Source organism: Marmota flaviventris, chromosome 10, assembly GCF_047511675.1.
Source record: "Marmota flaviventris isolate mMarFla1 chromosome 10, mMarFla1.hap1, whole genome shotgun sequence".
NCBI classification, from domain to species: Eukaryota; Metazoa; Chordata; class Mammalia; order Rodentia; family Sciuridae; genus Marmota; species Marmota flaviventris.
Window position 1 is genome coordinate 112,196,846 of NC_092507.1, and position 14,732 is coordinate 112,211,577.

Below are 14,732 nucleotides of genomic sequence, written 5' to 3' on the forward strand. Positions count from 1 at the left end.
TTCTTTCTAATTTGTTTTACAGGGGTGCTTTTTTACTGAAATTTTCTTTGGGTGGGAAATATAGTGATATGGTAGCAGAAAAAGCTCTATCTTTACAAAATATTTCCTAATATCCAACTTAAATGCTTTCTGGCTTAATAATTTAAACATTTTGGTTATAAAAAGTAATAAATGCTGGGCTCAGGGGCACACACCTGTAATCCCAGTAACTTGGGAGGCTGAGGTAGGAAGATTGCAAGTTCAAGGCCAGTTTGGGCAACTTCAGTGAGATTCTATCTTAAAATTGAAAAATAAAAAGGGCTGGGGATGTAGCTCAGAGTGCTCCTGGGCTCAATTCCCAGCAAAACACACACACACACACACACACACACACAGTAGTACATATACCTTAAAGAAAATCTGGAACCTAGAGAGAAACATGGAATTTTTTTTTTTAATTTAAGTAAATTAATAACCTGGCATTTGGGGCAGTGATCCACTGTGGTAGTCTTCCTGCCTCCTTCTGTACACCCAATGCATCCGCGGTGCCTACCTGGTTCCCCTGAGCCATTGCTGTTCCTCTCACTCTCCCCATCTTCCTGGCCGTCTGCGTTCTGCTGTGTGTGCTGTAGGCTCAGCTTGTGACAGACCTCAAAGGCTTGCCCCACCGTCCGGACGATTCGCATAGCTTGACTCTGGGGAAGAGGAAGGAAAAGGACGAGTGAAGGCTATGGGGACTTTACAAGGACACAAGAAGGGGTGCGGGTGGGTGGGAAGTGCAAGGGGCATGTGATCAAAAACCCAGGAAACCAGCAAAGGAAGGAGATGGAAAACCCTAGGGTTGTTCAGATGTATACATATTCAGAAAGAAGAGTACAAAAATACTTTCCCTTCTTGAAATACTCCAGAAAATAGAAACTGTCGCCACAGTTTTGAAACAATCAATCAACCAAAAGGACACATGCTGAGAATTATACCAATTCTAGACTTAGCCCCAACTCTTTCCTTCTAAGTATAACCATATTAATCAATATGCTTCAACATCATTAATAGGCCCATCAAACCGAGAGGAACTCAGCTGTTTCTTTCTCCAGATGTCAGATTTCCTAGGAGCTCTATAGACCTAGGGCTGTGATGCTCTGGGCTTGGAAGCCTTGGCCTAACAACAGAGTCAACTGACACTTTGCTAACTAAGGCCAAGGTGAGCTTTCCCAGGCTTACTCTAATAAGATACTGCTCACTTGGATGGCTATTTTCTCCTGTTTTATTGTTTAACTTCTTCTTTTAGGAGCCAAAGAAGAGAACTAGCCCCTGACTCCCAGTGTCCCACTGCTTAACTAGGAGAGGAGGGAGAGGACAAAGAAACCTGTTCCCAGAGTCTTCGGCAACACCTGCAGGCAGTGAGGAAGAGGCACAGGCAGGGTTCTCAGGACAGGGTCTCAAAGGTGGATCACTTACTATAATCTGATGACTAGTCACCTTTCAATCTTCTTTCAAGGAGTAAAAATGAGAGAACTATGAGATACAGAGTTTCAGAGCTCAGGCTGGGAATGCTCCACATGCTCTTACCCCAGTGGCTCTCAAATATTCCACCACAGACTTCAGATTATATCACTGTGATTGTCGCCCAATAACCCAGCCTAACATCAATCATGTTTGGGGTGATCTGACTTTAGATTAGTTGTGACTACCTGATGATACCATACAGTCCACTGATCACATTTGAAACCCCCAAGGTAACATCAGAAGTCAAAAATAACTTTTTTGTGCAGGGGTGGGGGTACTGAGGATTGAATGGAGTGCTTAACCACTGAGTCCATCCCCAGCCCTTTTTTATATTTTAGAGACAGGGTCTTGCAGAATTTCTTAGGGCCTTGCTAAGTTGCTTTGAACACACAATTCTCCTGTTTCAGCTGAGCCACTTGTAATCCCAAGCCAGTGGGATTACCACTGTGTCCGGCAAGAGGAGCCTCTTAAAAACATGAGGTAATTGGTATTGCAGTACTAACTTGCTACCCAGTGTTTTGATAAATTTATAGAACCTGTTTAAGGGTAAATAAATGATTCATTTATGCTTGTCATAATAATGAGATTTGTTCCTGTTTCTCATTGTTATCTTCATGAATTCCTCAGGCCTTGGAACACCACATATGGACTGCTGCTTGAATCCAGTCTCTGCTAAACTTGTTACCCTTGCTTGTTTCCTCAGGCCTGGGGAAACATTCCTTCCCTTTATTTCAGGCCAAAACATTCCCGTTAATATGGAAAGGCATTAGGTCAATCATTGTCCACATGTCATTTTAAGATCTCCATCTTCTTCTAGTCCTCTTTATACTCCCCAACTCAAACAACCTCCTAGCAGTGACTGCCTTACAATTTAAGCCTCTTAGCTTGCTTGGGCATGGTGTTACACAACTATAATACCAGCAATGTGGAAGGCTGAGGCAGAAGGATCCCAAATTTGAGGCCAGGCTTCAGCAACTTTGTGAGACTATCTCAAAACTTAAAAAGCTAGAGATGATGTGTCTTGTTGGTAAAGCCCATCTGGGTTCAATCCCCAATACCAAGAGATGGGGGACAAACCCTCTTACCTCAAAAATGTTTTTTGTTGTTTGTTTGTTTGTGGTGATAGGAATCAAACCCAGAGCCTTATACATGCGAGGCAAACATTCTATCACTGAGCCACATTCCTAGCCCTAGACAGATATTTTTAATTGATCACTCAGTTAAGAGACATGGGTGATGGGAAACTTAAGTGAAACAGGAGACAGGTAAGTTCCCTGAGGTCCCTCATTACCTGGTGGTGGATCAGAACCTCTGCTCTCTGTGTTCACCCTTAATTCCCTCCTGGGTCCAAAGGGTAGGCCTAGGCCCCTTCTCAAACCACAGGCTTGCAGTATCTGAGACACAACTATTCTTTCTGCACAGGAAGTTGAAAATCAGTAGGCACCAGTACTAAGCAAGGTGTCCCTGCTCTTCCAATTCCCAAACATGGGAACAGGTGTGATTTGGAGGACATGATGCCTAACAAGCTAGGCCAGGCAAACCCCAGCTTCTACATCTCCTTTGGACACCAAGCTGAGCCCTAGTTAGGAGGCTGGGCCAGGAAGCTCAACTCTCTGATGGAAAAGAAGACGCTGGTCCACCCAAAAGTGTTATTCACACACATCTAACCAGATCTTTGGTCCCTTACTCCTTTTATCAGAAGATGGTAAATCCTAATCTTTTACAGGAAAGTTTATTACTAGTATCAAGTAATGTCTCCTCTGCCACACAGAGGAATCAATAAGTAGATATATGATGGCATCTCCCACAGGGATAGGCATATAGTAAGTGTTCAAGAAATGCTTTATTCTGAATATGTAATTCACTGCAATAAAAAGCAATTAAAACACAAAATAAAAGGTAGTTGAGGAAAGCCCAGGATTATTTTACTAATTACAGAAGCATAAAGGTCCTAAGGGAATCACTTCTTCCATACATATGCTGGCATCAAAAGGGTGAGTGCCACCATCTCCCTCCTTCCCAACAGCATCTGAGGAGAACTCCTGGGTCCACTGTATCTTGGGTCTGAACTGGTATGATGGTTTCCGTGTAGGAGGGTATTGTTGGACGTGACTTCTAGGCTTGCACATTCAGTGCCAAATGGTTTCATTTCAACTTATCTTCTACTTTTCTTTGATGTGAAGATCAGCCTTCTACTTTTCTTTACTGTTGTCATTCACAGTAAAAGGACACAGTAGCGTGTTCTGTGAGATATCTCTGCACTTGAAGAGGCTACTGGGTGAATAATCAAACTACCTGCTTTACAGAATGACGAACACACATAAAAGAACCTCCCTCTTCATTTATCACTCTAGGAGTCAGAAGGGGCTGGAGGACTCCTAACTTGATCCTTAAATGGCTACATGAGTTTAAATGCCCCTTGACTTTCTAGGCTCTCCTTCCTTCACCAGTGAAAAGTCTATTTTTAGAGGTTTTACACAAAAATCTTATTATGGAAGCAATTACTTGAAGGTGGTGGGTTTGGTGATCTGCCCCTGGCAGGGGCTGGCCTTCTTACATTTGCTCTCTGCACAGCCCTGTGGGCTTCTGATGCTAGGTCTTCCGCACTTGGTGATGCTGCTTTCTGATTTTCTAGGCTAGAAAACTGACTCTGCCTTATACCCTGGAAGGCAGGAGTCACATGTGCTGGGAATTAATAGTTAATAAGCCATGTTTGGACTTAAGGGAGAACTCTGATAAAGAGAAGCTTTAAAAACAACTTTCAGATATTTCTGTGACTACTTGTTTTTTTAGGTTACCTTGTTCTCGTGGAAGCAGTTGCTTACATCTCGTGACCATATGCAGGCCTTTGGAAATCAAAGTGGAGGTTTAAAGATTGAAATTGAAGATAACCAGGGAAAAAGCTGAACCACAAGTGGATTGTTAGGAAGGCAGCCTTTGCCAGTTTCAAGATCTGGCCACTCTGGAATTTAACAGATTATTATTTTTTTTTTATTAAAGCATCATTATACTGTAGTATACTGCATGTAATTTTTGTACAAATCCAGATTAGTTTTATATAAGCCCTGGAAAGTGCTTTGCCACATGGATCAAATCTTTCTGTTCAAAAGCCATTTTCTATTAGTAGCCCCAAAGCATGAGTGGGCTTTTAGTTACCGAGATTAGTCTGGAGACGGTTGCTTTGATGTTTCCAAAGCTGGAAAGGAATATCTAACCTCAGAGTGACTCTTAGCTGCAGATGGAGAGCACTGAAGCTCATGGGAGCACCAATTACAGGCAATTTTGTAAAAATAGGGATGGAAAGGAAGCTGTCTTAGAACTTTATTCAACTAACTCTCACCATGTTTCTCACGGTGTTTCTTTAAATTATCTTCCTGTTCATGTTGACAAGATCCCCTTCTCTCCCATACCCAGGATATCCCACAACCTAGGACATAAACCAAGTCAAGATGCAATGGCTATCAATTGGATACCAAGCCTACTATGGATACCAAATGGATACATAGCCGGCATCAAAATTTGATGAATTGCTGCAATGAACACAAAAACAATACCATATTTGCAGTGAGAGTGAGTTGTCTACTCAAAAATAGTCAAAAGCTTACAGTAGTAGCTTTAAGAACATGAAAGTCAAAAGGTTGCTTCCTGTACTTCACCAGTCCATAGAAAAATTATAGTAGTTGGGCACAGTAGTGCGCATCTGTAGTCCCAGCTACTTGGGAGGCTAAGGCAGGAGGGTCACTTAAACCCAGAAGTTTGAGATCAGCCTGGGCAACACAGTAGGACCCTGCTTCAAAAAAAATCAGACAGTATTTTTTGTTCTCATTCTAAGTAACCCTGTTGGTCCTACAAACTTGGGAATCTTGTAAGTGCTATATACATGTTATAGAATAGTTATTACTAGGGCAGTAGCTCAGTGGTAGAGCACTTGCCTAGCATGCATGAGATCCCGGGCTTGAACCTCAGCATCACACACACACACACACACACACACACACACACACACACACACACAATGGTTATTACTAGTCTTTATCTTTGGCTGATGTAATAAATCATCTTGGGCATTTTTCTGAGTTTCACTATCCTGGAAAAAGCTCTCTATTTCACAACTTTTTGGAGATGATTAAAAAAGTCATCAGATAAGCAAGGAAATTAGAAAATAAAAGCACAAAATACAAGGTGTAAATGAAGATGAAGATCATGATTGCGATGACAATAGGCAAGGAAAAAGAAGAGTAGGGAGCTCACTTCTGGCAAACCTCACTTCTGAGTTCTCTACCAGCTCTCTGCTCTAGCTTACAGCCCACCCCTACCCCCTGTATTCTGGGCATTTAAGATTTGTCTGCCAAGTCCTTCTAAGTTCCAGGGAACTGACTTACATGAAGTCAGTATCAGGATTGGCTCACAAATTTATAATTTTTCTCATCTGTCACAGCAATAAAATATAGTGCCCTTCTTGTGAACTTAACCACCACGGAATCTCAACAAAAATAGAACTGAATTTCATGTTTCTTAATGTGCTTTGAATTGAACATTTAGTAAATGATTTAGCTTAGCTTTACCAAATGATTGAGATCCATATAATTTGCAATGCTGAATTTGCAATGTATGTTTGGATTTCTACATATAGTAGCATTTAATGTACTAAAGCTTTGAAATGATAGATGGGTTGGGTTTTTGTCCTCAGGTTATTTCATGGATAACAAAACATTTCTCGGTACAAGGAAAGTTTAGTTTCAAAGTAGATATGACTTTCATCCATGACAAGGAATAGCACATCATAAAATTTCCAATAAGTAGTTGAATTTTTCCTTCCTACTCTGCTAGTCCATGAATACACAGTGTCTAGAGATAAAAGGATGTTATAATCTCAGTACTGTCAGTAACCCACTGGGTGATAGTGGACAAGTCATCTCACTTTCCCAGGTACCAATTTCAACATCTATAAAGAGAGAGATTTGGCTATGATTCCCTTTTATTCCCCCCACCCCTCTGGGATTGAACACATGGGTACTCTACCACTGAGCTATATCTGCAGCCCTTTTTATCTTTTCTTTTAAGACAGGGTCTCACTAAGTTGCCCAGGCTGACCTTGAATCCTCCTGCCTCAGTCTTCTGAGTAGCTGGGATTATAGGCATATGCCACCATGTCCAGCTATGATTTCTATATTTTGACTTCCCAACCCAAGTCCACTTAAGACATAGAAAACAGTCTCTTGCCCTAAATTGAGGACCTATCTTTCATCTCTTAAATTTCACCAGGCAAATGACTAATTCTTTTGCATATGACTGTCATAATTCAAAATCTACTGCAACTCTAAAGAAGAGTCAAACTTCACAGCTGTGGCCCCCAATTTGATGGTGAGAGCATTACAGGGGGAAATGATTTCTCCTAATCCAAAGCAATTGAGCTGTGATTGCAGGCAAAATGATTTCAAGGAGCTGTCCTGAGGATAATGGAGAGATTCCTGCTGCTCCTGTTAATCACCAACACTTCACGCACTGATGCGCTAATAAGTACCGTCACTCTCAATCAGGCCAGATAGCCATATCCTCCTAGGACTGGGAGAAAATGACAGGAAGATTATGTCCACTCCACAGGAGAGGTCAAGAGACTAGGCAAGAGGCTCCTCTTGAGGCAGAAGAACCTTGTAAATGAACACTATCACTATATCTCCCAAGGAGGTAAACAAGAAATGCCAATGTCAATAAGAAGAGTCTGCACTGACTGTACCCAGTGAGAAACAGACCTGCTGTCGGTCCTCCTTCCTAGCACTAGTCCGAAGGTGCTAGGATCTCTCCATCACATTACTGGTGATACTGCCCAGTCACAGCCATATAAATTTCACTGTTTAAAGATTGTATCACTTCAAACACTTCCTGAGAAGCCTATCACCTTACTGGAGGAACTCAAGTCCAGAAAGGCTCCTGTGTCTTTAGGTTTTAGTGGCCAAATCCCTGGACTGGGAGCAGAAAGCCTGGTTCTAATCTCAGTGGCATCTTTGATTCACTGTGTGCCCATGGTTAACCCACTAGCCTAGGCCTTTTCTTTCATCAACTACAAAATGGACTCAACATTGATCACACAAGGATACTACGAGGCAAAAAGGAAAATGTGTGTCAAAGTGATGTGAGCCATTGAGAGTTAAGGAGCTCTTTGGACTCAAGTGCTGATTACAACAGAATGCAGTTATAAATCAATCTTGGGGAACAAGGCTACTCCTTAGCTATGTAACTTCCTAATGAGCCAAGGACAATGGTATATGGAGTGGTTAAGAGTGTGAGCTCAAGTCAGACTTCTGGGTTCAGTTTCGACTAAAAGTCTTTATGCAAGTTATGTACTTTAAGGCTCCCATTTATGTAATGAAAAGCATAATAGTTCCTCTCTCACTAGGCTTTTGAGATAATTCATTCATAGAGCTTAGGGCAGTCTCAGGCACATGGCAGTAAATCAAAACAGGCTAGATATTTTTAACTTAATATTAAACTATGACTTCAATAATCCATAGTAGTATAAGACTAAAAGGAACCATCTTATATTCCTGCAGCAATCTGCTATCTAGCTTCTGGAGGAAAAAAAAAAAAAAAAACAGCTCAAGGTTAAAATTCCCAAGATGGAACCACATTGGCTATACTTGTGAGTAACTGAGGATGATCCCTAGGTACAGAATAATATCTGTGCCAGGAGCAAAGGTTATAAGGGATGCCTTCTAATGTGAAAGTTGAGACACCCAACCCATATTCTCAACTCTTTCTCCATGGTGAACTACAGGATATGAATGACACCCTCATTACAGGTTTGTCATGAGAAACGTGCCATGGGTGTGCACACAGGGGACATAATGCAAGGTCAAACAGTAGGAAGCAAAACCCTGGCACAGCAACAAGTTTATACAAGGTTTTCCCATATTGTGATCAGTATAAGGACTCTGGAGGACATCCAAGTCTGCTGGCTTCCAGCAAGAGGTCTCCCTATTGACATCTAATGACCAAGAACATTCCTGCAAAACACATTTCCTTGGGACCTATAGTACTTTCCCCATCACCTCTTCAATATTCCTATGATTTGCCAATTAAAACTCCTGACCAAGCTGACTATTGCCTCCCTAAACCTGAAGAGTTTTATAAAACAGTAAATCACTGGATTTGGGGGCTAATCAAGATGGCATGTAAAACCCTAGAGATATATTGCCACCTCTTCCCAATTCTGTTCCCTTTGATTAACAATTTATTTCTCTTTTTATGGCTTAGAAACTGGCCCTTCCACCAAGTGTTCAGCAAAAGAACTCACATCAGGCTACCCAGAAGCAATCCCCTAGCTTACATGGTAGACAAACCAGCACCAGACCTGAGAACCAACTCTAAGAAGAGCTACAGTCTCAGTAGGGGAGGGTGAAAGGATTTAAAAATAAACGGAAGAGCTAGCTGGGCATGGCGACACATGTCTGTAATCCCAGTGACTTAGGAGGCTGAGGCAAGAGGATCACAAGTTCAAGGCCAGCTTCAGTAACTTATGAGACCCTGTTTCAAAATGAGAAAATAAAAAGGGCTACAGATGTAGTTAAACGGCAATGCACACCTAGGTTCAATCCCCAGTAGCCTCTCCTCACTCCAAAAGAAATAAAAAAGAAAACAGAAGAGCCAGACATCAGAATTAGCTCTGGGAGCTACAAGACATGGGAAAAAATGATGTGACAGAGAACTAGATGACTATTCTTTTCATCTAGCAACAGCAATGGAATCTGGGCTTCACTTCAAGATCAAAGATCCAAGTGGGCATTTTTCTTAGACTCGGGTTTTGGCAGAAGGACACCCCCACTGTGTCTGTATTGCTATACTAGGTTTGATGGCCAGGAAAATACAAGATATAGGCCAGGTATGGAGGCACACACCTATAATCCCAATGACCCGGGAGGCTGAGGCAGGAGAATTGCAAGTTCAAGGCCAGCCTCAGCAACTTAGCAAGACTCTGTCTCAAAACAACAACAAAAAGGACTGGTAACAATAAATGTTGGCGAGGATGTGGGGAAAAGGGTACAGTCATACACTCTTGGTGATACTGCAAATTGGTAAAACTTCTCTGGAAAGCAATATGGAGATTCCTCAGAAGACTACGAATGGAACCACCATTTGACACAGTTATCCCACTCCTTGGCATATATCCAAAGGACTTAAAATAAGCATACTATAGTTATTCAGCACATCAATTTTTAAGGAGGCATAGTTCACAATAGTTATGCTATGGAGCCAATCTAGGTGCCCTTCAACAGATGAATGGATAAAGAAAATGTGCTATATATATATATATATATATATATATATATATATATATATATACACAATGGAGTATTACTCAGCCATAAAGAAAAATGACTTTTTGACATTTGCTGGTAAATGGATGAATCTGGATACTATCATGCTAAGTAAAATAAGCAAATCCCAAAAAACCAAAGGTCGAATGTTTTCAATGGAATGTGGAAGCTAACCCACAATAAGGAGGGAAGGGAGAATAAAAGTTCAGTGGAGTAGGGGATTGAAGGGAAGGGGAATGAGAAAAGGAAAGACAGTGGAATGATCTAACTTTCCTATGTACATACACAAATATACCACAGTGAATCTCCCCATTGAGTACCTCCACGAGACATTAATTTAAAAAACCTAAAGATAAATGGTGGAAAGATCAATAGAGGGAAGGGAGCAGGGGGTGGGGAAAGGAAAGGGGATGGAGAGGTCCTGGGATCTGAATTAGACAAGATATAGTCCATGCTTTTACCATTACATCAAAACGGATTCTACTGTCATGTATAACTATAAAAATAAACAATAAAAATGAATAAAAAGGACTGGGGATGTAGCTCAGTGACAGTGCATCCCTGGGTTCAACTCCTGATGATGATGAGGAGGAGGAGAAGGAGGAGGAAGAGGATGGAGAAGAAGAAGAGGAGGAGAAAGAGAAGGAGAAAGGGGAAGTGGAAGAGGAAGAGAAAGGAGGAGGAGGAGAGAAAAAAAGAGGAAGAAGAGGCAGAGGAAGGAGAAGAAGGAGGAGGAAGAGGAGGAGAAAAGAAAATAGCCCACAAATATAATAGTCTCCTTTACCTAGGTTTTTTGCTAAAAAATTCTTTTGTTCTATATATCTCCCTGGTTATAGCCAATGCTTTTCAGTGGGAAGGTGGGCAAGTCATTTAGTCTCTCTAAGCCTTGGTTTACTCATCTCTAAAACTGGGTGAAAATTAACTATCTTACCTTTCCTATATACACATTGGAAAGATATTAAAATAAGATTAACTATCAAAGCACTTGGTAGATGATTGTTATTTGTAACTCTATTAAATTAAAAAGTTTACATGGTCCAGTCTACGTACAAAACTGAAGTCAGAAGCGTGGTCAATGACTCAAAATGAATTAAGGGAATTTCAGTCTTTAGACACTTGCCAGAGAACATTATAGATGGTCCAATCTGAGTTTCCTTTCTCTCTTCCCCAGATCCTCTACAGCTCTAAGAGGGTAAGACTGTCTCTCCCAGGCCCTCATGTCTCCCACCTCTAACCTTCTTTCCTCCCTCTTCCTACTTGTGCTTCTATCAGTTTTTTGATACGCAGTTCAACCTGGCCTCCTCACATTCTCTTTCTCTCAACTGTATTATTATCTAGAAGCGAAGTCTGGGAACTTACCCCTTTTCCCTCTCATCTCTCTAGTTTTAGCACTTTCCATCCAATTCCATGATTTGCATTTAAAAAGCCTGAGGGCTAGAGGGCAGCTCAGTGGTAAAGCACTTGCCTAGCAAGCATGAGGCTCTTGGTTCCATCTCTAGTACCACAAAAATAAATGAATGAATGATTAAAATTAAGTCTGAGAGCTGGGTGCATAAGGGTGCACATCTCCTTAGAGGAGAGGCAAGTTAGCAAGTTGTGATTCCCTTTATGGAGTTAGGATAGGAAACAGGACATATATATACAACCAAACTTAGGATGGTCAGACATAACAACTTTTTGATTTTTATAGTGGGGCAAAAGCTATATGTACTCATTAGAAGTTGTACTTCAAATTTTGAATTTTAATTTTTTCCTAAGCTAGTGATATGTAGTAGGATACTCCTGCAATGCTGGGCAGTGACAGGAGCCTTAGTGCTGGTCAGTCATGTTATCATAAGAGGAAACCACTGGTACTATAAGATCTGCTACTAAGTTAGGATGTTCAGTAGGGTGGGTATATTAAAGGCATTTTCAGCTGAGGAAGGGTTTATTGGGACATAACCCCATCATTACTCAAGGAACATTTGTATTAGTTGATCTTGACCCTGTCATGTATTATTATTATTATCCCCCACTCGACAAAGGTGAGATGACCATGAATCTATTAAAAATGCCTTAAAGCATAAGATGTTACATAGAATCAAAGGAAGTATGCAGGAAGAAGGTGAGAAGGTCTCACAGGAAGTCAGACTTAGTGGTTTGTCTCTAGAAATAGTAGATCAATAAGGGCTCTTAAAGGCCCCAGTACAGGGCTTTCCAAAATCTCTTCAGAAGAATAATAGTTCCCAGGCCATTAGCACATTATATCTAAGGAAGCGGGATTTATAGTGGGGAAGCAGCCTGCATAACATCATTCAGGTGGGGCTAAATCCTAGGTTTCCTAACCCCCATGGAGGTATCCAAGCCCCAGTTCTTTGTGTTAGGTCCTGGAGGAATGGCAGAGAAGAAGAATGCCTCTATAGAACTGAAAAGGTTGCATTTACTCAACTATCAAGGCCACCTTAACAAAATAATTACCCAGGAAAACCAATATCATACCCTAAGTCTAAACCAGATTCCAAGGGTCATGACTTGAAGCCACTGACCCACTGATCAGAAGGATCACCTTAGTCCATGGCAATACTTCTTTTCTAATGCACACTGAGGTCAGCCTCATTCCTGGTGTCAACTACCTGCTCCTGTTCCAAAATACTTATCCAATGGCCAGTCCTTCTCCAACTGTTCATATGTATCCAAGTCAAAGTTCAGATGAAACTAAAAGAGAATTTCATTACATAGGAGAACTGACAGTTCCTCCATGTCGGGCATCAAAACAGCCACCTCAAAATCTTTAACAGGGAGACTGGTCTATGTTGGGGATGTGCTGGGACCATCAGAGGAACATTATAGATAACCAATGATGGCTCCTTTACCTTCTTCTTGGACTTAAAGACGTTACACCTGAAGATATTGCTGGCACCATCTCGAGCGATATAGCTGAAGATCTTCAAGTCTTGGGAGTCATGAGAGACATAGAAGATCCTAAAAGAAGAACAACAGAAAAAATGTGCTGAAAATGGCATCCAGGGGGTTCCATTGGAAAACTTCTGACTAAGGACACTGAAGCCAACTTATCAAAGGAAGTCTTTTTCCTAGAGCATCAAAAAGCTATCATGTAGGAAGTATATTCAACGGACGCCAAAAACACAGATACTCCTATGAGTGACTTCCAGATTTGGGATTGTAGACATGGGAAACCACACTATTGTCAGTCATTTCCCAAGGCAGCAAATCTGTCCTAGTGACTTCTGTGTTTGAAGAAAAATCATTCCTTTATCAGATAACAAATCTAACCCAGGGAAATGTATACAAGTTTTCTGATAACTGGTCACAATTATCCACAAATGAGGAACCTTGGGGAACTAATAATGCTAACCATGTTGGGAAAACCAAGGTACTCCTTTTCATTACTGCAGGTCCTTGGTCATAGTGACTCCACTTCTCTGCCAGGACCATGGCTTCCACGTATTAATTCCACAATTCAAGTAGTGCTGTAAATGCTACGTGCTACCCTAGAAGCTGGGGATGTAGTGAGAATCGGACAAAGCCTTTGAACTCACTGGGCTTACATGTGGATGTCAATACACAAGTGAGATGAAGAAAACTCAGGCAGAACAGGGATGGAGCATGGTGGGGACTGCTATTTTCAAAAGAGTGGTCACACAGATAGCTAGGCAAAACCACTTCAGGAAGTAAGTACAGGAAGACTACAAGCCCTGCTGGGTGCAGAACATGTTAGAGGTGCTTGAGAAACAGATAGTGTGGTTCAGGTGGAGCAAGTATGGTCAGTAACAGGATCACAGTAGCAACCAGAGGACAGAATACAGAAGGCCTTGAAAAGAAAAGGCCTTGGGGCTAGGGTTGTAGCTCAGTGGTAGAGCTCTTGCCTAGCACATATGAGGCACTGGGTTCGAACATCAGCACTGCATAAAAATAAATAAATGAACTAAAGGTATTGTGTCCATCTATAACTAAAAATCATTAAAAAGTTAAAATTTAAATTTATAAAAAGGAGGCCTTGTATTCTCAGTGAGTTGAGAAATCATCAGAGGCTTCCGAGCAGAGCACTGACTTTGTATGCTTCCTTAGAACTAAAGGATCCCTATGACTGCTTAGGGTATAAAGAGATAGAGAGAAAAGTGGAGGTGGAAAGAAAGGGGAAAACATTATAAGTATGGCCCTGGTGGTAGGGTCTTAAGTGGATTAACTGGACCTAGAATAGGGCACCATAAGAACCACCAGACCTGACCATTGTAGGAGGAGGTGGGGAAGTGAGGTTTAGGGGATGCATCAGAGGAATCAGTTTTGGGTAATCCAGAGAGAGTATTGCTCTTGATAAATGGGACTGGGGCCAAATCATTTACACAAAACTTTTTTTTTTCTCAATAACACTAGGAACTTTCATCCAGAGGTTAATAGACCTGTTATTTAAAAAATAAAAATTTGTATTATATAGGAGAAAAAGAATGAAACTTTACCAGTCTAAAATTTGACCTATAACTTTACTACTTATTATGAGGTAACCCCTCAGAGGTTCAGTTGTGATAACTGTAAAATGGGACTGCTAATAATCTTGCAGGGTTATTAAAGAAGATGACATATTTAGTAAAGTGTCTTTTTACATCTCTTTACCAATGCACTTTCTCTATAGTCTAATAACTGAGATTTTCTTGCAGGAGCCTTACGGGGACATTCAAAAGAAGAACGGGCAAGAGAGAACAACAACACTGGGAAGAATCCCAGGTTCACCTTGGGGAGTCATTTCAATACATCTCACAATTCTACCACCTCTAAATGATCCCCAAATTGATAACATGGCTTCCAAGAGAGCTGTCTAAAGTTATCAAGACCACAGAATCCCTGAATCTTCTATTAATGCCAAACTGTCTTCCCATAAAGGGACAAGCCAACAATGGTACTACAGCTCCTCCTGCTTAAACTCTAGGCCCATTT

The 14,732-nt window shown here is 41.2% G+C and overlaps 1 protein-coding gene across 3 annotated transcripts in view; it reads right to left on the reverse strand.

Moving 5' to 3' along the window:
* Positions 1-14,732, reverse strand: part of LOC114080902 (carboxyl-terminal PDZ ligand of neuronal nitric oxide synthase protein) — a 312,785-nt gene that overhangs the window by 49,250 nt on the left and 248,803 nt on the right. For all 3 annotated transcript variants that reach the window (XM_071618242.1, XM_071618241.1, XM_027922492.2), the window contains exons 5-6: positions 12,653-12,761; positions 533-674 (exon numbers count right to left, since the gene is read on the reverse strand). In XM_071618242.1, the coding sequence (XP_071474343.1) occupies positions 533-674; positions 12,653-12,761 (251 nt within the window). The remainder of the gene's footprint in view (positions 1-532; positions 675-12,652; positions 12,762-14,732) is intronic.